Raw genomic sequence first — 20,037 nt, 5'->3', positions numbered from 1 at the left:
TATTTTAGAAAACTTACTTTTTTTTTTTAAACAAAGTGAGTCATTTATTTATTTATGTATGCAAATGCAACTGATAGTTAAGAATATAAAATCTGTCATTTGCTTATTCACAAAACATGTACCCCCAAATCCTTATTAGAATAAATCTGACCTTATTTGTGTATGTTACTGATTTCCAAGTGCTTTAGTTGTATAAATCACAATGTTAATAAGCCATTATTGTGATTAGAAATGTTTTGATATGATTAAAGATATTATTGTCTTCTTAGGATGCTCATGAATTTTTAAGTCAGTGCTTAGACCAGCTGAAAGAGGATATGGAAAAATTAAATAAAACTTGGAAGACTGAACCTGTTCCTGGAGAAGAAAATTTGCCAGACATTTCAGCTACTAAAGTATACACTTGCCCTGTTATTGCAAATTTGGAGTTTGAGGTTCAGCACTCCATTATTTGTAAAGCGTAAGTAGTCTGTAAGATTTTCCCTCTTTTAATTCTTTATGGCAATTTCTGTGACTTCTTGTCTTCCTTCCTATGTAATGGGGAAAACATAAACCCACAGATTACACCAAATTTCTTTTTTCAGAGTCATTATCTTTCTATAAAAATGCTTGGTGGGGACCTGGCTGCTTAGCTTGGTTAGGGCGTGGGGCTGATAACACCAAGGTGTAGTACAGGCCAGCCACACACACACACAAAAAAAATGTTTGGCAGGATGAGAACTGAGGAGAATTTAAATGCTTTGTTATATGCTTTAGTACTGAATAAACAATTTGATCCACCGTGTTTTGTTTTTTCTTTTCATTGCCGTGTACAATATTGAGTTGTTTGGAATCCTTGTTTTCTTTTTCACTGAGAAGACCCCCTCCTTATTAGTTGCTTATTTTGTTCAGCCAAATTATTATTAAAAATATTTTTTTACAAAATAGGTCAAAATTGGAATAATTTTTAACTTTTACAATGCATTGCAATCATGTTCACGATAATTATTGGCTTACTTTTTCCATTTATTAATTTCCATACTCATTAACAGGACTCTATACCGTGTACTTTGCTCAAAAGGTTTAATTTTGTTTAATATTCTAGTCATGTATAGTACATCTCTGAATAGTTTTTTAGAAAGAATGGAATTCTTCACAGCCCGTTTGTAAGTGAAAATTATTTCTGTGACTTCATATGTGACTTAACACAATTGTTTAGACACACCCAGCCTTTACCCCTCAACGTGTTATATATACCGCCTCGTCTTATCCTGTTATGCTGACACTCAAAAGAAACCTGACTTTGTGGTAATCTTTTCTTTTTCTTCCTGAAAATGTGTGGTGTTCTTTATTTTTGAAATTTACAATTGTACTAGTTTACATGTAGGTATTCACACTTTTTGTTGCTTTTTGCCTTTAACATGATAGACCCTTTTTATCTGAAGATTTGGGTTTTTCTTTAATCTCAAGAAAACTATTCTCTAAATATTGCTTCTCTCCCATTTGTTCTGGGATATTTCTTTAGAAATATTCAAAACCCATATATTGGTTTCCAATTCTCTGTCTTCCATATCTGTTTCTCTTAGCCTGCTCAAAATGATTGTCTTCAATGAGGTCTCTTTCAACTATAACATTCTAGCGTTTTTGACTAGAATTTGTTCATGTGGATACTATAAAGATAGTCGTTTTACATCACTAGTCTGTAATATTTCTTGCCTTCTTTCATGTCTTTTTTCCCCCAATGGATAGATGATTTTCTAAAGAAAAAGTCTGGATCTTCCAAGTATAGTTCATCTCCTTGTAAAAGCCAGAGAGCCCAGCAGCAGTTAATAATATGATAGCCATCTATATCTGTTCCTTCTAATGCACTTTCCAAACAAAATTTGGCCAAATCAGAAAGAGAATCAAAGTTTTCAATTGTTATTTTTTCATTGAATTGTGGGAGTACCATTCATATTTCTTTTGATAGGAAAATTTCACTTGCCTCTGTGGAAATGGCCATTGCCAGCCCACCACCTCCCTCAGACATGTCTGGGCAGGTGGGTGGTGGAATCATTTCAGGCAGTATAGGAAGAAAGAAGACCATATCAAAGCAGTGGCTGCTGTACTATGCCAACATTGTTAGGCACTGTGTGGCACCCACATGGTGGGTGCACGGTTGAGGTATGTGCATCAGTGCCATAAATGGCATGGGTCACAGGATATAGGTGTACCGAGTGCCAGGCTAGGCAGTGGCACAGGGTGTGGCAGCTGGGGGGTGGATAAAGTTCTGTGAGGCCACAGCAGCAACAGTACATCTACCTCTTTGAAGACCTCGCCTTGGTTGCTTTGTTAGTAATTTTCTTTAGGACAGTACTCTAAATATGAAATAGTTTCTGGCTAAAGGAAGAATCCATATATGTTATGAATTGTAATTTTGCATGCTTCTGTTGCATCTGGCTGTAGGTTTGTTTGGCTAATTTGGCAAATATACTTATTATTTTAAACTATTATATTTGACTACTTTTCAGTTATAAGAAAATTCAGTGCATTTATAATATATTCTTGAATATGAAGAATTCTTATGAATTCTCCATTTGAAGAACTTAAAATATCTAAAACTAAGTACATATACCTCTCAAAATCTCATTCTGCAATCTTATCTCAGTAATGACAATTCCAAAGTTATGCTGTATTTCTTGACAATTTTCTTTCTCTTACTCTTACACGCCACATCTTGTATGTCAGCAAATCTTTTTAACACTACTTTTCAAAATATATCCAGAATCTGACCTCTTTTTTTACCACCTCTACTGCCACCACCCATTATCATCTCTTGCCTGAATTGTTGCAGAATCTTCTAAACTGGTCTCCACACTTCTGCCCATGTCTCTCTTTTTAACACATTAGCCAAAGTGATCCTTTAAAATGGAATAAGTTCATGTCAGCCCTGCTCATAAAACTAAAAAACGTGTAGCCTGTAAAAGGCCATATAATCTGCCTCTCAGCACCCCTTTCCCCACCATTAACTCTGTGGCTTCTTCTATCACTCTTTCCCCCTTGCTCATTTTGTTTCAACCAAATTAGCTTCCTTGCTTTTGTTCAAAAAATGCCTGAGGATCCTGGTGCCTCAGGGCCTTTACACTTACTATTTTCTCTATCCCCATATTCTCACATAGCTAGTGCCCTCACTCCTCTAGGTCTTTTTGCAAAGGCCATTTGCTCAGTGAGGCATTTTCTTTCCACCCTATCCGAAATTTCAACCATCTACTCTGGTCCTTTACTTCCCTCTTCCCTACTGTGTTTTTCTTCCTTAACATGTATCATTAACTTGCTATATATTTTACTTCTGTGTTTTATTGTCTCTCCCCCAGTATAGTGAAAGCTTTATGAAGGGAGGTGTTTTTGTCTTGGTTTATTCACTGCTATAGCCCCAGTGCTTAGAACAGTTCTTGGCATATAAAGACCGTATTAGTTTCTCAAATTGCCTCAAACTTATTGGCTTAAAAAAAACACCCATTTATTATCTCACAGCTCTGTAGGTCAGAAATCTGGGCATGGTGTAGCTGAGTTCTCTGCTCAGAGTATCACAAGGTTGAAATCAAGGTGTTGCTGGTGTGCTCTTATTTGGAGTCCAGGATCCTCTTTCAAGTTCATTACGGTTCTGGGCTGAATTTAGATCATTGCAGTCCTAGGACTGAAGTTCCTATTTTCTTGCTAGCTGTCAGCTGGGGCCACTCATTTCCCGAAGAATGCCTGCAGTTTCGTGCCATGTGGCTTCCATGGGCAGTTCACAACAGTGCTATTTGCTTTCTTCCAGGCCACCAGGAGCACATCTCTCTGACTTCTAATCCCAGACTTCCTCTGTTTCTGCTCTCTAGACCTAGATGTAAAGGGCTCATGTGATTTAATCTGACCCACCCATATAATCTCCTTTTCGGTTAACTCAGAGTTGAGATTAGTAACCTTAATTATATCTGAAAAATTCCTTTTGCCAGGCAAAGTAACATCATCGTAGGCATGATAGTTCATCATCATAACAGGTTTTACCCACATTCAAAAGGGATGGAATTATACAAAGGGGAGGGTCATCTTATAATTCTGCCTTTTAGAAAGGCACTCAATAAATACTTGTTGAATGAAGAACAAATAGATTCTTTTTATGCTCCCTAGTCTTCAGTTGTGGCAATAGGGAACTGAGGCACAAAATTAAATATTACTAGAAATGCTGGTAAGAAGACAAAATGAAAAGCAGTCAACTAAAACTATTGGAAACAAATAAATTTGCTTCCAGGTAAATTGAATATGGTGTTTTGATCTCTGAGCCCTTTTTTTTTTTTTTTTGTCTTTTTTTTGTTTTTTTTTCGTGTCCGGCAACAGATCGCAACCCTCAGTGTCACGCCCGTACCGGACCGGGACCGGCAACGGGATTGCAAACCTCGGTGCTGCGCCCGCCCCTCGCTCAGCCAGTGAGCGGGAACCGGTCTGCATGTAGGATCCGAACCCTCGGCGGGAGCGCCACCATGCTCCCAAGCGGCGCACTGTAGCAGTGCGCCACCGGGCCGGCCCCTCTGAGCCCATTTTTTAAAATTCTATGAGCATATATCCAACCAGATGATTCTGCTACCTAACATGCCCCACATGTACACCAAGAATACAGAATTTTCAAAGCAGCATTGTTCATATAGCCAAAAGCTGGAAACAATCCAAATGTTCATCAGTAGTAGTTTGGATAATTGTGGGATATTCATACAGATTAGTACTAGACAACAGTGTAAATGCACTACAGTTGTGTAGCAGGCCAGGTTGAATCTTACAGTCATGTTGAACAAAAAAGGCTAGTTAAAAGAAAATATACTGTGATTCGTTTATATAAGGTTCAAAAACAGGCAAAACTCAACTATAGTATTGCAAGTCAGAATAATAATTACCTTTTGAGGCCAGCCCGTGGCTCACTCGGTAGAATGCGGTGCTGATAACACCAAGGCCACGGATTCGGATCCTATATAGGGATGGCCGGTTTGCTCACTGGCTGAGCGTGGTGCTGACAACACCAAGCCAAGGGTTGAGATCCCCTTACCGGTCATCTTTTAAAAAAAAAAAAAGAAGAATAATTACCTTTTGGGAGAAGGAAGGGAGTAGTGATTGGGAAGAGCTATATAAAGGGGCTTCTAGGTAGTTCATAGTGTTCTGTTTCTTGATTTGTGTGACAAGTACATGGGTGTGTTAACTGATAATTCATCAAGCTGTGCAGTATGACTGGTTCACTTTTCTCTATGTATGCTATACTTTAGTGTTTTAAAGTCTGGGGTTTTTTTTTAATGTAAGATTTTTTTTTTTAATATTCACCTCTTATTAGATATATGATTTTTTTTGTCTTTTGTCTTTTTCCGTGTCCGGCAACGGGTTGCAACCCTCAGTGTTGCCCCCGCACCGGACCGGGGACCGGGGACCGGCAACGGGACTGCAACCCTCCGCGTCGCTCCCGCGCCTCGCTCAGCCAGTGAGCGGGAACCGGTCTGTATGTGGGATCCGAACCCTCGGGCGGGAGCGCCGCCGTGCTTCCCAAGCGGCGCACTATCCAGTGCGCCACCGGGCCGGCCCCTAATGTAAAATTTTTAAAGTTAGCATTTTAAGAAAGCACTTAAATATTTGCAGTTGAGGTTTTGTCTGCATTAATTTAGTATGGGTTATGTTATAAAACCAAAGGGTTTGGATCCCCGTACTAGCCAGCTGCCCCCCCCCCCCCCCCCCCAAAAAAAGAAATATGGGTTAAAGAAAGCATGAGAAAAAAAATTTTAAAAATAAATAATTAAGTTATGGGCCGGCCGTGGCTCACTCGGGGCAGTGCGGTGCTGATAACATCAAGGCCACGGGTTCGGATCCCATATAGGGATGGCCGGTTCGCTCACTGGCTGAGCGTGGTGCTCACAACACCAAGTCAAGGGTTAAGATCCCCTTACCGGTCATCTTTTAAGAAAAATAAATAAATAAATAAATAATTAAGTTAAATTACACTTTTAAAAAGTGAACATGAGAAAAGTTTTTAGTGTTGTATATTTCTTATGCCTACTCATCATGTGTCAAGTACCGTGAGTTCTGTGGGGGAACATTGTTTCTCAAGTATATTTGCATTTCTTTTGTATTGCTCTAAATGCTTCCATTTGTCTCCTTTTATTCTTACAGATGTGGAGAGATTATTCCCAAAAGAGAACAGTTTAATGACCTTTCCATCGACCTGCCTCGTAGGAAAAAGCCACTCCCTCCTCGTTCAATTCAAGATTCTCTTGATCTTTTCTTTAGGGTAAGTAATATCTTTGATATTTTCACATAACTAAAATTTATCATAGATATTGTATTTGAAATTGGTTTCTTCAAGGCAGAGTTTCAACAAAATTATTTGCATGGAAAACAAGTGAGAAGTATTTATAAATATTTATTTTTAAAATCTTGATGAAATCTAATTGTAAGTCATTGAAGAAGAAGATTGATTGCTTAAATAAGTTATATATTTAACTCAATGGCAAAGGTTTTAGACAAACTTAGAAGCAATTCATTATTTGTAAACAAATATAAATTTAAAGCATTTGAAATGACATATTGCTAAAATTTGGTAATGTGAATTAAAATTGGAGATACTATGTCAGTTGGTATACTAAGATATGAGGAATGAAAAAATACTCTTTGCTTTTCCTTAGGTTGTATGTACCCTGTTAGAAACAAAAAAGAAGAATTATGTTTATCCAAAGCTGTAGATTAAATAATTGTGTCTGTGCTATACTGTTACAGATATTCAGAATGTTTCTAGGCATGATTAGACCTGTTGTATAGCAGTTCTTTTAACTGGTGGAAATTTACCAGAATCCCCCTATACGCTATATAAATAAAATAGTGGTCCTTGTTTTGTTGTAGCAAATTGGCAGGGTTATCTTGTTTAGGTTTTAAAAAAAAACTCTGTTCTTTAAATAATGCACATTCAGCTTCACCTGAAGATAAATACTTTGCTTTCCTTTTACTTTAGTCATCCTTTAATATTTCCGTTATTATCATAGACTTCAAAGATTTTCCGATGAATCTTTATCCCAATTTTTGAAAGGATTTTCTGTTTTAGTTTTCTCTCTGTAATGATATCTACCCCAGACTTTGGTCCTTTTAGAGCAGTTGTTTTTAGTGGGCTGTCATCAGAAGGCTGAATTCCATCATAAGAAAGGAGTAGAGTTACACCTAACAATCCAGGAACTCCACCTAACCTAGATGAGATCTTGTCTCTGTTAAGGCCATATGTTAAAATCTGGATATACTCTTGGTAGTGATTCGTGTATATCCATGGGGAAAAGGTTGAGAATCTGCTATTTTAGAGTCTGGTTACTCTTATAAATTGAGATGTCTCCTTGGTAAAAAGGAAATTAGGAGTTCTGAAATAGGGCATAATGTTATAACTATATTTTGAGGATTAGGTCTTAATTTAGTAAGGCTTGTGGCTGTAGACACAAAATTTAAACTGGTTTAAAATTGACACATCTGTAAGAATAAAAGGAGACAGACAAATGGAAGCATTTAGAGCAATACAAAAGAAATACAAATATACTTGAAAATTTATGACAGTTTCATTCCACTGAACTAGTAAGACTAGAAAAGGTTATGTTTGCATTTAATGGGTTAATGCTGATTTAACTTTATGCTTTTCTATTTTTCTTTTTATAGGCAGAAGAACTTGAATATTCTTGTGAGAAATGTGGTGGGAAATGTGCTCTTGTCAGGCACAAATTTAACAGACTTCCCAGGTAAAATTAATTGCTCTTTAATTTTTCTTTTTTAAGTACATACAAATATTAATGAATAAGTAACGCTTACAGAATGGATTGCTAAAGAAGGTCAGCAAAGCCGAGATGTGAAGAATGTAGAGGATGGAGAGCTAGAGTGCTCTTGCATAAGAAAGGAAGAGGGTTTGGAATGTTGAAGAGGAAAAGAATCTTGAGAGTCTCAAGAAGATAGCAGTAATAGGATGCAGTTGCTGAGACTTGGGAATAATGATAGGGACTAGCTAGTAGATTTTTAATTCAGTAATATGTAACATTCAGTTTTAATTTGTTGTCCTTTGTTGTGCTGTAGTTTTCCCTTTCCTATCTCAAATCTTAAGTAAAAATCTGCACACTACAGACAGATAAACATGAAAATAAATTAGGAAGAGTAATTTTTTCCAGTTTGTACCTTCTTTTTTCTCAGAGGATCTTAAGTTTCCCATAATCATAAGACAAATTTTCTGATTTAGGAATGAAATTAAATTATACTGTATTAGCTCTGTATAAACAAAGATAAAACCAAGTTAGTTACAAAAATTATAATGTGGTTATAGGATAGCTTTTAGCTCTTTCCAAGAATAGATCTCAACAATAAGTAAGGTTATTATTAACATTAAGTATCTATGTGGGACTTTGCCTGTACAATGCTTTACTTTCTTTTATTAGCTTCAGTTTTCTATGAGTAAGTGTGGAGTTTCTGGAACCTAGCCCCTAGAGACTAGTTCTTTTACATTCCATAATTACTCCTTTTTAGAAAATGAGTTGTTTTTAAAGAAATGACTTTATAAACCATAGTAGTAGTAATATATTGACCATAGTCCATATTTTTACTTAAGAGACTTTGTTCTTTTCTATTTATGAGTGTTTTGAGTCAGGAGGGTGGGAAGAAGAAATCTTAAGGCAAAGGATTGGTTATTACCAGCTGTCACTAACTAAGGAAACCAGTGTACAATTAAAAAGACTTGTTTGACTTTGCAAGCTCGATATCTCTTCCCATTCTCATTCTCTATCTATTTGGTCTTTCAAGTGGAAAAAATATACAGTGAGGGGAATTTTTCTCCTTGTTTTTTTTTTTTCTGGTAAGTCACTGTATTAAAGGTTGATTTATTCCAAACTTACATGAAATAGAAGCCTCTGTATCTTAAACCCTAATGATAAGCTTTGTTCAATTTTTGTTCGTTATAATATTCAAAGTCATTCTACTTTTATTCTTGAAGGGCCTGATATCTTTATATTAATTTTTTTTACTTTTAGTCTGCCTCATCTTTGCAGATTGGTGATTTTGACTATCCTCTTCCTATTTCATATTGCCTTTTGGTTACGATTAATCTCTTCACATCACTTGGGTCCTTGTGTTCACTCAGCTTGTGAATTTTTGAAGGTTGTGAATTCTAGCATGCTTTTTAAAAGAAATGTACAATCGCTAACTTTACAAATTTTTGAGTTTATGGCTTCTGTGATGAAGGCATATACGGAAAAAGAGAAAACAGTTTTTCATAGATCAGACTTTTTTTTTCGCCTAGAAATGAAGTTTATTCCTATAAGATTTATGAAATTCCATTTTTAAAGTGTTCCTGTGGGCTGTGAAATATATTTAATCCATCAGGTAGAGATTATGTTCTGTACAAAAGGTGAAAAGTTTACCACAATAGAAACCAAAAAGAATTCAGTGTTTCTAAAGAGCCAAAAGCCTTTAAAACCAAACCAAATTTGCCCAAATTTAGCATGTAAAGTTTTGTATTTTTGTCTAGGTAGGGGAAATGTTTCATTTCTCTCTTAGCTTTCTCCAGAGAAAGTGCTCCTGAAATAAGAGAATAATTCTTGTCAAAAATTATCTTGAAATAATTAATGTTCACCATCAAACATAAGGGCTATGTAGCATTTTAATTTAATAGACATTATTTTACCTATAGTGATTATATAACACATATTTCTTTTTTAACTATATAACAATGAAGTAAATAATTTAAAGGTTTTTAACTCATTATCAATACCAGCTTTTAGAAATTTACTATTCTTTTTTTTTTTTTTTTAAAGATGACCGGTAAGGGGATCTCAACCCTTGGCTTGGTGTTGTCAGCACCACGCTCAGCCAGTGAGCAAACCGGCCATCCCTATATAGGATCCGAACCCGTGGCCTTGGTGTTATCAGCACCGCACTCTACCGAGTGAGCCACGGGCCGGCCTTTTACTATTCATTTCTGCTGTTTTATTTATTGGAGTTTTTTTCTGGGAACATTAGTATTTTACTCAAACCTTATTAATCCACCAGTGTTAGTGTTTTGTTTTTATTTGTATGCTTAGTACCTAGCCCAGTGCCTGGCACATAGCAGGCATTCAGTAAATGTTCTTTGAAGTATCTTTAGTTTGGCCAAATTATTCTTTAAAACAAAAGTTGTCTAACGTGGTTGGAGTGATCTCTTTTAATCTGTAAGAGAGTTACCTGTATTATGTATGAATTAGTAAGGTCATCTCCTGTTTTTCAGGATACTCATTCTTCATTTGAAACGATATAGCTTCAACGTGGCTCTCTCACTTAACAACAAGATTGGGCAGCAAGTCCTCATTCCAAGATACCTGTCTCTGTCATCTCATTGCACTGAAAATACAAAACCACCTTTTACCCTTGGTTGGAGTACACATATGGCAATGTAAGTCCTTCAGAGAGAGTGTCTTTACCTTCCTTCCTGAAATTGAAAAGCTTTAGTATCCAATCAAAGAATGACTGAACTAGATAACATGACTCTCAGGTAAAAATCAGACCAAGGAGGAGATTTTAATTTTGCTTTATTTTGGAATTTTAGTGTTAAATTACTGCCAGATTGAAGTAATTGAAGAAAATGCTTAAACAAAATTCTTCCAAGTTTATTAGCTGCCTTTTGTAATGAGGTGCTTTTTTAGGGAATGCTCTTACTCTTTTAAACCACTAGAAGACAATTTGATACACTTTGGGAATATAAATCAAACTCGGGTGATCGTAAGAGTCACCTGGATACTAAAAATACTGATTCCTATGTTCTTTCCCTGGAAGTTCTGCTTCCGTAGATGTGGGATATGGCTTGGGAGTCAGTATTTTTAACAAATATCCCAGTTGACTCTTCAGGAGATGCAAATTTGAGAAACAGTGTGCTAAATGTTATGCTGGAGCCCCCAGAATAGAATGTGTCTTTGTTAATGTGTTATCACCAATGGGAAGAACTTCAGTGGCTCCTAGAAAATTTTCAAAGGGAAAAGAAGTAACCTTTAGTTTTGCTCCATCATGTATGCTGGGAAAACCTTAGGAATTCTCTGAATGTTGCTATTTTTTCTGCATACTAGCATTACTTTGGAGCCATATGCTGTAGTCATTTCTATTCTTGAACATGAGTTTCGTAGAGTCATAAAATTCTAGAACTTTAGAGGTGAAAGGGATTTTAGAGATTTTGTCCAAATCTTTAATTTTTCCAGAGGTGATCCAAGAAGAATAAGTGATTTTCCTAAGGACATATAATTAATAACTCTTGGCCAACGTGGAATAATAGAAATTTCAGAAAGTGAGTGAACATTTGCCAACAAAAATTGATGCAGTTTTGTAAAATAGATTTCTCTTTGGATTTATAATTGAAATATATGTTACATTGTATAAGTTTACACTAAAGTCCTCAAGAGACTACTACTAAGTCATGTGTCCAGAGTCTTAAGTGTTCCTCATTTTTTTCTGTTACAGCTTTTCCTTGTAATAAGTGTTTTTGCTTGGTGCAAACTGCCCTCTGCTGGTAGAGCTATTTACTCTTTATGGGAGTAATACTATATATCACGCCATCAGTGTAGGGTTTTTATGATCACAGGCCTGAAACTGACATCATAATTTAATAGCTTTAAGACCTTGGACAAATTCTTTGACTTACCTGTAGGGAAAAGAATAAGGTGGTTGTGAACATTGAAAGAGTTAATCCATATAGAGTTCTTATTACAGTGCCTGACATCTAGTAAGTCCTCAATAAATGAGAGCTATTATTATTTTATTGATTAAAAGTAAAGAACTGAGACAAGGTAATTTTCCTTTAGTTTTTCTTTTCATATGCATTACACTTGATTTTGTTTCCAGTGCTGTTTATTTAAATTATTGGATCAGGGAAAGCCTAGAGATGGTATTTCATTTTCTCTTTTGGCCTTTATTGCTAGTCATTTAAAAAGTATTATTGGAAGTTAAATATGTATCTTTAATAATGCAATTGTATACATTATATATTTTCTAATTTTCTGATAGTTCTAGACCATTGAAAGTCTCTCAAATGGTGAATTCCTGCATCACCAGCCCTTCTACACCTTCAAAGTGAGTTATGTTTCTTGTGTATCCCAAATTTGTATTTTTAAGGATTTGGCTTACCCTAATCTCCAAGATTGCCCTCCTCCCTTTTCTTTATTATTGCTCTTTTTGCATGATAACTGCTCTGTTTTACCCATATTTTGGAATTTTTCTGAATCTGGTTTAAAGTATAGCCTAGGGTATAACAAGTTTTTAACAGTGAAATAAGTTCAGGTGATCCTCTCAATATGTGGTTTTAAAATTTCTCAAAACTTATTATCATTTATTAATATGTAATGATTTTATCCTAAAACTCTAAAAATGAACTGATGACAAGGGACTTTAGGGATTCGAGGGATAAAATAACCCGTTAGTCTAAAGCACCCTTCCTCCAAGAAGCATGGACTCCCAAAACATCTTTTTACCTGTTGCTAGCCAGTCTAGGACTTTGGTTTTCAACACTGCGTAGGAGGTATTCTGAAAGGGTACAGGAAAACAGCATGCACTGGAATGTAGCTATTCTACAAATGCATTATGTTTTTTGTTCAAGACCAAAAGTTTGTCCAAGGAAGGAAGCAAATGCTTTTTTTTTTAATGTATCTCCTCTAAGATTTCCTAGAACCACAGTTCCTGATTAGACTATTCTAATTGACTTAGTTCTCATTTGACTTTAAAATTTGATGTCCTAAAGTACTTTTAGAACAGAGACACTTTTGTTGTTTAAGGGCTTTTGGGGGGGCTTATATAACCATAAAATGACATTTGGGAACTGCTATTTTCTTTTCCTCCTGTTAATTATTTTTCAGTGCAATTAAAACCAGATGACTAACATGACTAGAAATCTGAAATGGTACCGATATGAATACCCTTGTCCGTTCTCAAGATACAAATGAGCAATACCACTTGGCTGCTTAGAAAGTGAGCAAGTGATGCATTTACAGGATGAATATTTTTCATTGCTACAGGCAAGCTGCCTTCTGTGAATATAGTAATTATTAATGGAATGCACTCTTTATGTTCCAAATCACTTAGTTGCAAGAAAGAAATTATTTCATTGGGCATCATTGAACCTTGGCATGGTCATCTGTTCTCCAGGGTCTAGTGGTATGAGAATTTGAAAGTTGGTCAATAAAGGATGGTTAGGCCCTAGAAGACTTGTCATGCCGATCAAACTTAAAAGAGGCTGAGTTATGAACCAGAATATCATTGGTTCTACAATGTCCTTTGCCATGTTTGACCCTGGTGCAATAGTAGCCAGGTGTCACCCTCCTTTGTCAAAGTATTTACCTATATAAACAAATTAATGTGTTCAGGTTTGGTTGGTGAGCATGAAATCAGAAATAAGGAATTAAGATGTCTAATTGGCTATTTCTAAGGTATTTAAAAACCCTTTTGAACACATAATAGGCTATTCAAGTGTTCAGGCTGGAGTGCAATGATATCCTGGCTGCTCTCAGCCACAGACTATGTTTGAGTTTATCACTGACCACTTGCCTCTTTTCTTTGATCTACATTGCTATGCAGTCCTGATTTCCATTGTGGCCTCTTATTTCTTGGTGCTGTCATTTTATGTGTTTATGTACAGTTTTAACATTTAGATTAACTGCACTTCTCTAATTTCCATTTTAATTTTTTTTAGTATAGCATATCAATTTGTGTTAACTTCCATCAAAGAAAGTTCTTACTCTTAGACCTTTACCACTTTTTCCTCTAGTTTATTTTCAGCTCACCTAGAAGACAACACAGTAACACCTTACTTATCTGGTATCATTAAAGAATGGTATTTGGTATTCCACATAAATGAATGTTTATATAACTGAAGCTTGCCTTTTAAGCATTTATCTTTCAAAATTTTAAACCATTTTGGATGAAATTTTTTCTAAAATATGTTACACTATTCCTTATACTGTATTCTTAAATAAAATACACTGAAGATAATTTCAGTAAATCTTACTGACTTAGAGTCAGCATTATGAATATCAATTATTGCACTGTTTTAATACGATATTGCTCTCAGAAGCTTCTAATTATTACAAGACAGTTTACCTTTACATTAAATGACTTTGTAGTTCTTTTTTGCCCTTTCTTGTGGTTATTCTCTCTCATTTCTTAGCTCTCATTTTTTGATGAACTTGCTATACAATTTTATACACCATTTCCTGGGAAAGAAAGGGTCCTCGTAAGTGCATGGTCTTTGGAACTGGCTCCCTCAGAAGACTTTCTTCTTACTTTGGAATCCCTGTATTCTGGAAGGTAGAGGTTGCCAGAAATCTGACCTGCGGATAAGTGGAATGTTACTGTTATTTTGAAAGTGCATGGATCATAATTTAAAAGATCAAAATTTAGTTCTCATGCACTTGTCAAAAACATTTATTCATTGCTATGCCTGCATGAATTCAGTAGAGTACTTACTTTATAAAGACAATAGCAGACTTCATTGGGGCCAGTCATTAAAAGAAAAAGGCGCAAAGTGATTGGTTTACTGATGATATGTAATAGCATAAGAGTTGTACAGTTTTCAAAGCATGGCTCTTTTAGAGTGGGGCAAAGGTAATGCTTAAATATACCTCTTGATAAATCAGAGAAAAACTCTGTTAAATAATTTTCCATTGAGAAAAAGCATTTTGCTTTGGTATTTATGCATCAAAAGAATAACAAAGACAAATGTTTGTCAGACTTAGTTTCTTTTTTTTTCTTAAACTACAGGAAATTCAACTTTAAATCCAAGAACTCCTTGGCTTTATGCCTTGATTCAGACAGTGAGGATGAGCTTAAACGCTCAGTGGCCCTCAGTCAGAGACTTTGTGAAATGTCAGGCAATGAACAGCAGCAGGAAGACACAGAAAAAGTAAGTATTTTTTTATCAAAACATCTGACAAAGATTCATGTAGCTCTTACTGTCCAAACAAATGCCTTTTATAACCAGCATCAGGAAACTTAATAAATACACAAGACAGATTGTAAGCTTAAAGGATCTGTTCAGACAATAGTTTTAAAGAACGTGCTTTCTGTAGCTACAAAATTCAGTCTGTTTAGGGGCCGGCCCGTGGCTCACTCGGGAGAGTGTGGTGCTGATAACACCAAGGCCCCGGGTTCGGATCCCATATAGGGATGGCTGGTTCGCTCACTGGCTGAGCGTGGTGCTGACAACACCAAGCACAGGGTTAAGATCCCCTTACCGGTCATCTTTAAAAAAAAAAAAAAATTCAGTCTGTTTAGGGGCCGGCCCGTGGCTCACTCGGGAGAGTGTGGGGCTGATAACACCAAGGCCCCGGGTTCGGATCCCATATAGGGATGGCTGGTTCGCTCACTGGCTGAGCGGGGTGCGGACAACACCAAGCCAAGGGTTAAGATCCCCTTACCGGTCATCTTTAAAAAAAAAAAAAAAAAAAAATTCAGTCTGTTTATAAGTAGATCAAGACTTTTAGGAAATTAAAGTTGTTTTAGACAAATTACTTTCTCCTGTTAACTTTCAGAGCTACTTTTTCATATTGGTGCTCAAGTAATTACTCACCTTATTTTGGTAGCAATTATTTATGTCGGGAAACCATAGTAAACATTTTATTTAACAGAGCAACCAAGTAATCTAATTGTTTAAATTAAGGGTGTGAAGACAGCCACATTATCTCCTAACTTGACACTTAATGGTAGTTAATACTTTGGAGATCTAAGCTTTTCTAGGTGTTTGCATCATTTCATGCTACTGTGTTTTATTTTAAACCTCCCTGTTGTTAAAATAAGATTATTTTAGTTACTTTTTTATTCTGAGTTGTTTCCCATCTTACTTCAAAACTGGAAGTAATTTGTGGTTGCTCACTTTGAATGGGAAATGAGAAAAAGTACGAAATTCTCCCAGAAATGTAAGAATGTTACTTAGAAAATAACTTCTGAGTATTTACATAATATTGATGTAGTTTTTATTTTTTCTCATTTGTTTTGTTAAAAAAAAGGAATAAGAGCAGTCAATTTTTAAAAGGAATGTTTGGTATAATGATAGAATATTAACAGTTAATCCATAAATACCTGGAAGAAAATGCACTGAAAATACTTACAGCAATTATCTCTGAGTAGTCTATTTTGAGTGAATTTACTTAGTTTTTATATATTTTTCAAATTTCCACAAAGAAAATACTTAGCACATGTTATAATGAAGAAAAGTAATCATGTATCCTTATGTAGTTATTATTTTTAAAATTAGGCTTGCCAGTGAGTTATTGTTAGTTATTGATTGTTAAATAACCCAAAGCATCAAAGAAACTTTTTGGAAATAAAGTTCCCACTTTAAACTCTAAGATTGCTATATTTGTAGATATTCTAGTTTCCTCTAAAAGTAACTCTCTTCTTCAGGATTCAAAATTATGCAGAATAGAGCCTGATAAATCCAAATTGGAAAACTCAGGATTCGATGGAATGAGCGAAGAAGAGCTTCTAGCAGCTGTCTTAGAGATAAGTAAGAGAGAAACTTCACCGTCTCCTAGTCATGAAGATGATGATAAACCAACCAGCAGCCCAGATACTGGATTTGCAGAAGATGATATTCAAGAAATGCCTGAAAATCCAGACACTATGGAAACTGAGAAGCCCAAAGCAGTCACAGAGCCAGGTAGGTTTAATGAAGATAAACATTTGTTAAAGCATAACTGTATTCCAAAGCCTTACAGTGACAAATGGCTTCTAAAAAATGAGAGGTAAGATGGATCTTTATAACAGAGCTGATAATATTTTCATGCTTTATTTTAAAAAGCTTTAAAAAATCAGAAGTAAATATTGTGACTAGTATCCAGATGCTAGTGGTAAAGTGTACCGTATCTCTTTAGATATACATCAGAAGAAAAGTTAGCATTCTTCTTATGTACATTTAATTGGTATTTGTGTTGGGTTTTGGTTACTTTTCTCACCACTGCTATCTCAGAAATTCTTTATTTTTCTATTACCTGAATTTGTACTAAGTTTTAGTATATAAATAATTCAGGCTCTCCATCCTCTGTTGGGTTCATCCCATTATAAGGATAGAAAGACCACTGAACTAAGACGTCAGGTCTTGGACCTCTGACTGTACCACTTACTAGCTGTGAATTTTCAAACAGGTAATTTTACATCTTTGATATTTAGGTTATTTATCTCTGGGATCTGCCAGACATACTTTAGAATGTTGTGAGTGGAATGTTAGATAGTATATACATATAATGTAAAGTGCTCTACAGATATGAAATTGTTTTTGGTAATTTTTATTCATATTTTGTTATTTCTTAAGCTAGCAATAGGAAAAACAGAGCTGAGCCTCTTTGCCTGGCACTGTGGGTATTTTGAGGTTTTTTGTTTGTTTGTTTTTTAAGGTGGAGAATTTTTACTATCTTTGTGTGGCCAATTCTAATTTTTCTCTCTTGATAGCCCCAAGATCTAAAAAAAAAATGTATTACTAGTGTGTTTCAAGTGCACTAAGCCTAGGATTTTTGAAATAAAGAGAATAGTAGAATATCACAAAATTATTTTCTTCATTCTCAGAGTCAGGGCCTCTTCAATTTTGATTTTTTTTTTTATGCAAGTAAAACAAAAATTAGTACATTGTCAATTTAACTGGAAACAAAAAGCTGATGGGTTTTATATATAGGCATTACTTTTTTCCTTGTGATGTAAGTTTTCTTATGTAATCCCCTTTTCTTATTAAACTTATAATCACTGCCCTTAGATATCTTTGGTTAATATTAGTGCTTTTGTCCCTTCCTGATTTATTTTCTGCTTTCAGTTCTTCCTTTCAATTCTCTGCTTAGTCCTGTGACTCCCTAAAATTAACAAAGGAAGTTACTCTTATGTACAGTTATTTCTAGATTATCTATTCTAACAGAGGAGAACACACTAAGATTATCAAAATCATTAATCGCCATAGATGGCTTACAACTATAGCAGCTTTAGAGAGGGCAAATTGTATAGTACTTTATTTCCTTGTTTTCTGTAGATTCTCTGTTTTTTAGCTACCACATTCCCCAGTTGGATGTACACTATTGTTGCATTTCCTGGTTCTTTAACCTCACCATTCCATTCACCTTCTACTGTAACTGAAACCTAAAGACATTGCTTCTCCTGCAATTTTTTTTTTAATGTATGGAAAATATATTGAGCAAAGAAAAAAGTAGAGATGAGTATGACGAACCTTCCCCCACCCCTTGTACACATCATTTATTTTCAATAATTACCAAGAAAAAAACAATCTTATTTTATGTATACCCTAATATATTTCTCCATCCTATCCCCTGGATTATTTCGAAATCAGTCACAGATATTACATCACTTCATCAGTAAGGATTTCAGTATCTCTAAAATTAAGAACTGTTTTTTAACATAGCCTCAGTCCCATTATTATACATATTGATGAAATATCAAGTTCATATCTCTGCCCTGGATCTCTCTCCTGAGCTTTAAACTTGTATATTAAAATGCGTATGTGAAATCTCCATTTGGCTGATTTTATTTTTCCCTATCCCCACCAATTATGCCTTCACTCATCAGGAAATGGTACCATCATCTATCCAATTGCTCAGACCAAAAAACATGTCTCCCTTGAATTTTTTGTTGTACTTCACACCTTACATTCAGTCCATCAATAAATTCAGTCAGCTGTACCTCCGAAATGTGTCCTGAATTCAACTATTTATCAATATCTTTATGGCCGTAACTCTAACCTTCCTTCTCTTACCTGGACCACTGTAACGGATTCCTAACTAATGTCTCTTTTTCCATTCTTATTCCCCTACAGACCTTTTTTCATGAATGAAGCAGCCAAAGTAATCTTTCTAAAGTATAAATCATACCATGTCAGTCTCCTACTTAAAACTTACTGTGACTTCCCAGTACACTTAATATAAAAATCCACATTTCTTACTATGACCTATCTTTACTCTCACCCTCTTTCACTGTGTACTCTAGCCATACTGGTATTCTCTTCATCCCTCAAATATGCTAAATTCATTCTTATCTCAGAGCCTTTGCACTTAAACTTCTTGAGGGCAGGGGCCATCTTGCCTTAATTATGACTGTATCCCCAGTGCCTGGCACATCATAGATTCTTAATAAATATTTGTGACCAAACAGATCTGCTATCTCATGAATCAACTGAGGAGGAACAGGAAGACTGGCTGAGTAAGGTTTTACAGCTTCAAGACACTAGCCAGAGGGAATATTGTATACAAGGGCTCAGACATGAGAAAGGCTATATAGCAAGTTAGTGGACCTAAAAAAAGTTCGGAATGATCTGCGTTACTGGAGCATAGTGTTGAAGGGGAAAAACAAAAGATGAGACCAGAAGGTTAAGTAGTCTCTGGTTTTTTTGCGTGACTTAAAGCCGTGTTTAGCAGTTTGGACTTTTATTTCAAAAGCGTTAGGGAATTCTTGGTTATTTTAAGCAAATAAGTGTTTGATAAAAGATTTATGTTTGGGGGTAAAAAAAAAGATCATTCTGGCTGCAGTATAGAACCTAAGTTAGAGAAGAACCAGAGTAATCCTGTGAGACCTGTTAGGAAGTTATTGCAATAGTCCAAAGCAAGTTAATGATGCCCTAAACCAGGGTTTTGGATTGGAAAGAAAAAAAGTTGATGGAATCAAGTGATAATTAGAAAGTAATGATTTATGTGATGTGAGGGGTGAATGAGAAGGAGAAGTCAAAGATGACTCTCAGGTTCCTGTCTTCAAAAAACAAACTACAGTGATCTCATTCACTGAAATACAGAATATAGGGAAAGGAGTAGATTTCAGTTGGGGTGTCGGGAAGCGGCAAATGATATGTTCAGTGTAAGAATGTTGAGTTTCACGCATGGAACCCGTTTGATCCGTTTTGCAAGTTCCTTAAAAGTGGATTTTTTTTTGTGGCCATATTTGTCCCCATAGATTTTTTTTTTTTTTTTTTCTTTTTGTCTTTTTCCGTGTCCGGCAACGGATCACAACCCTCAGTGTTGCCCCCGTACCGGACCGGGGACCGGCAACGGGATCGCAACC

General features: G+C 35.6%; 1 protein-coding gene across 1 annotated transcript in view; it reads left to right on the top strand.

The window, feature by feature from the left end:
* USP37 (ubiquitin specific peptidase 37) overlaps positions 1-20,037 on the top strand; it is a 106,879-nt gene that overhangs the window by 74,522 nt on the left and 12,320 nt on the right. Inside the window, exons 11-17 of the mRNA XM_008570745.1 lie at positions 270-460; positions 6,145-6,262; positions 7,663-7,742; positions 10,247-10,411; positions 12,010-12,075; positions 14,755-14,896; positions 16,396-16,651. Coding sequence (XP_008568967.1) covers positions 270-460; positions 6,145-6,262; positions 7,663-7,742; positions 10,247-10,411; positions 12,010-12,075; positions 14,755-14,896; positions 16,396-16,651 — 1,018 coding nt within the window. The remainder of the gene's footprint in view (positions 1-269; positions 461-6,144; positions 6,263-7,662; positions 7,743-10,246; positions 10,412-12,009; positions 12,076-14,754; positions 14,897-16,395; positions 16,652-20,037) is intronic.

This window comes from Galeopterus variegatus, unplaced genomic scaffold, assembly GCF_000696425.1.
Source record: "Galeopterus variegatus unplaced genomic scaffold, G_variegatus-3.0.2 Scaffold626, whole genome shotgun sequence".
In the NCBI taxonomy this organism is placed as follows: Eukaryota; Metazoa; Chordata; class Mammalia; order Dermoptera; family Cynocephalidae; genus Galeopterus; species Galeopterus variegatus.
The sequence above is the reverse complement of the archived record's forward strand: the minus strand, read 5'-3'. Positions and strand labels throughout refer to the sequence as shown.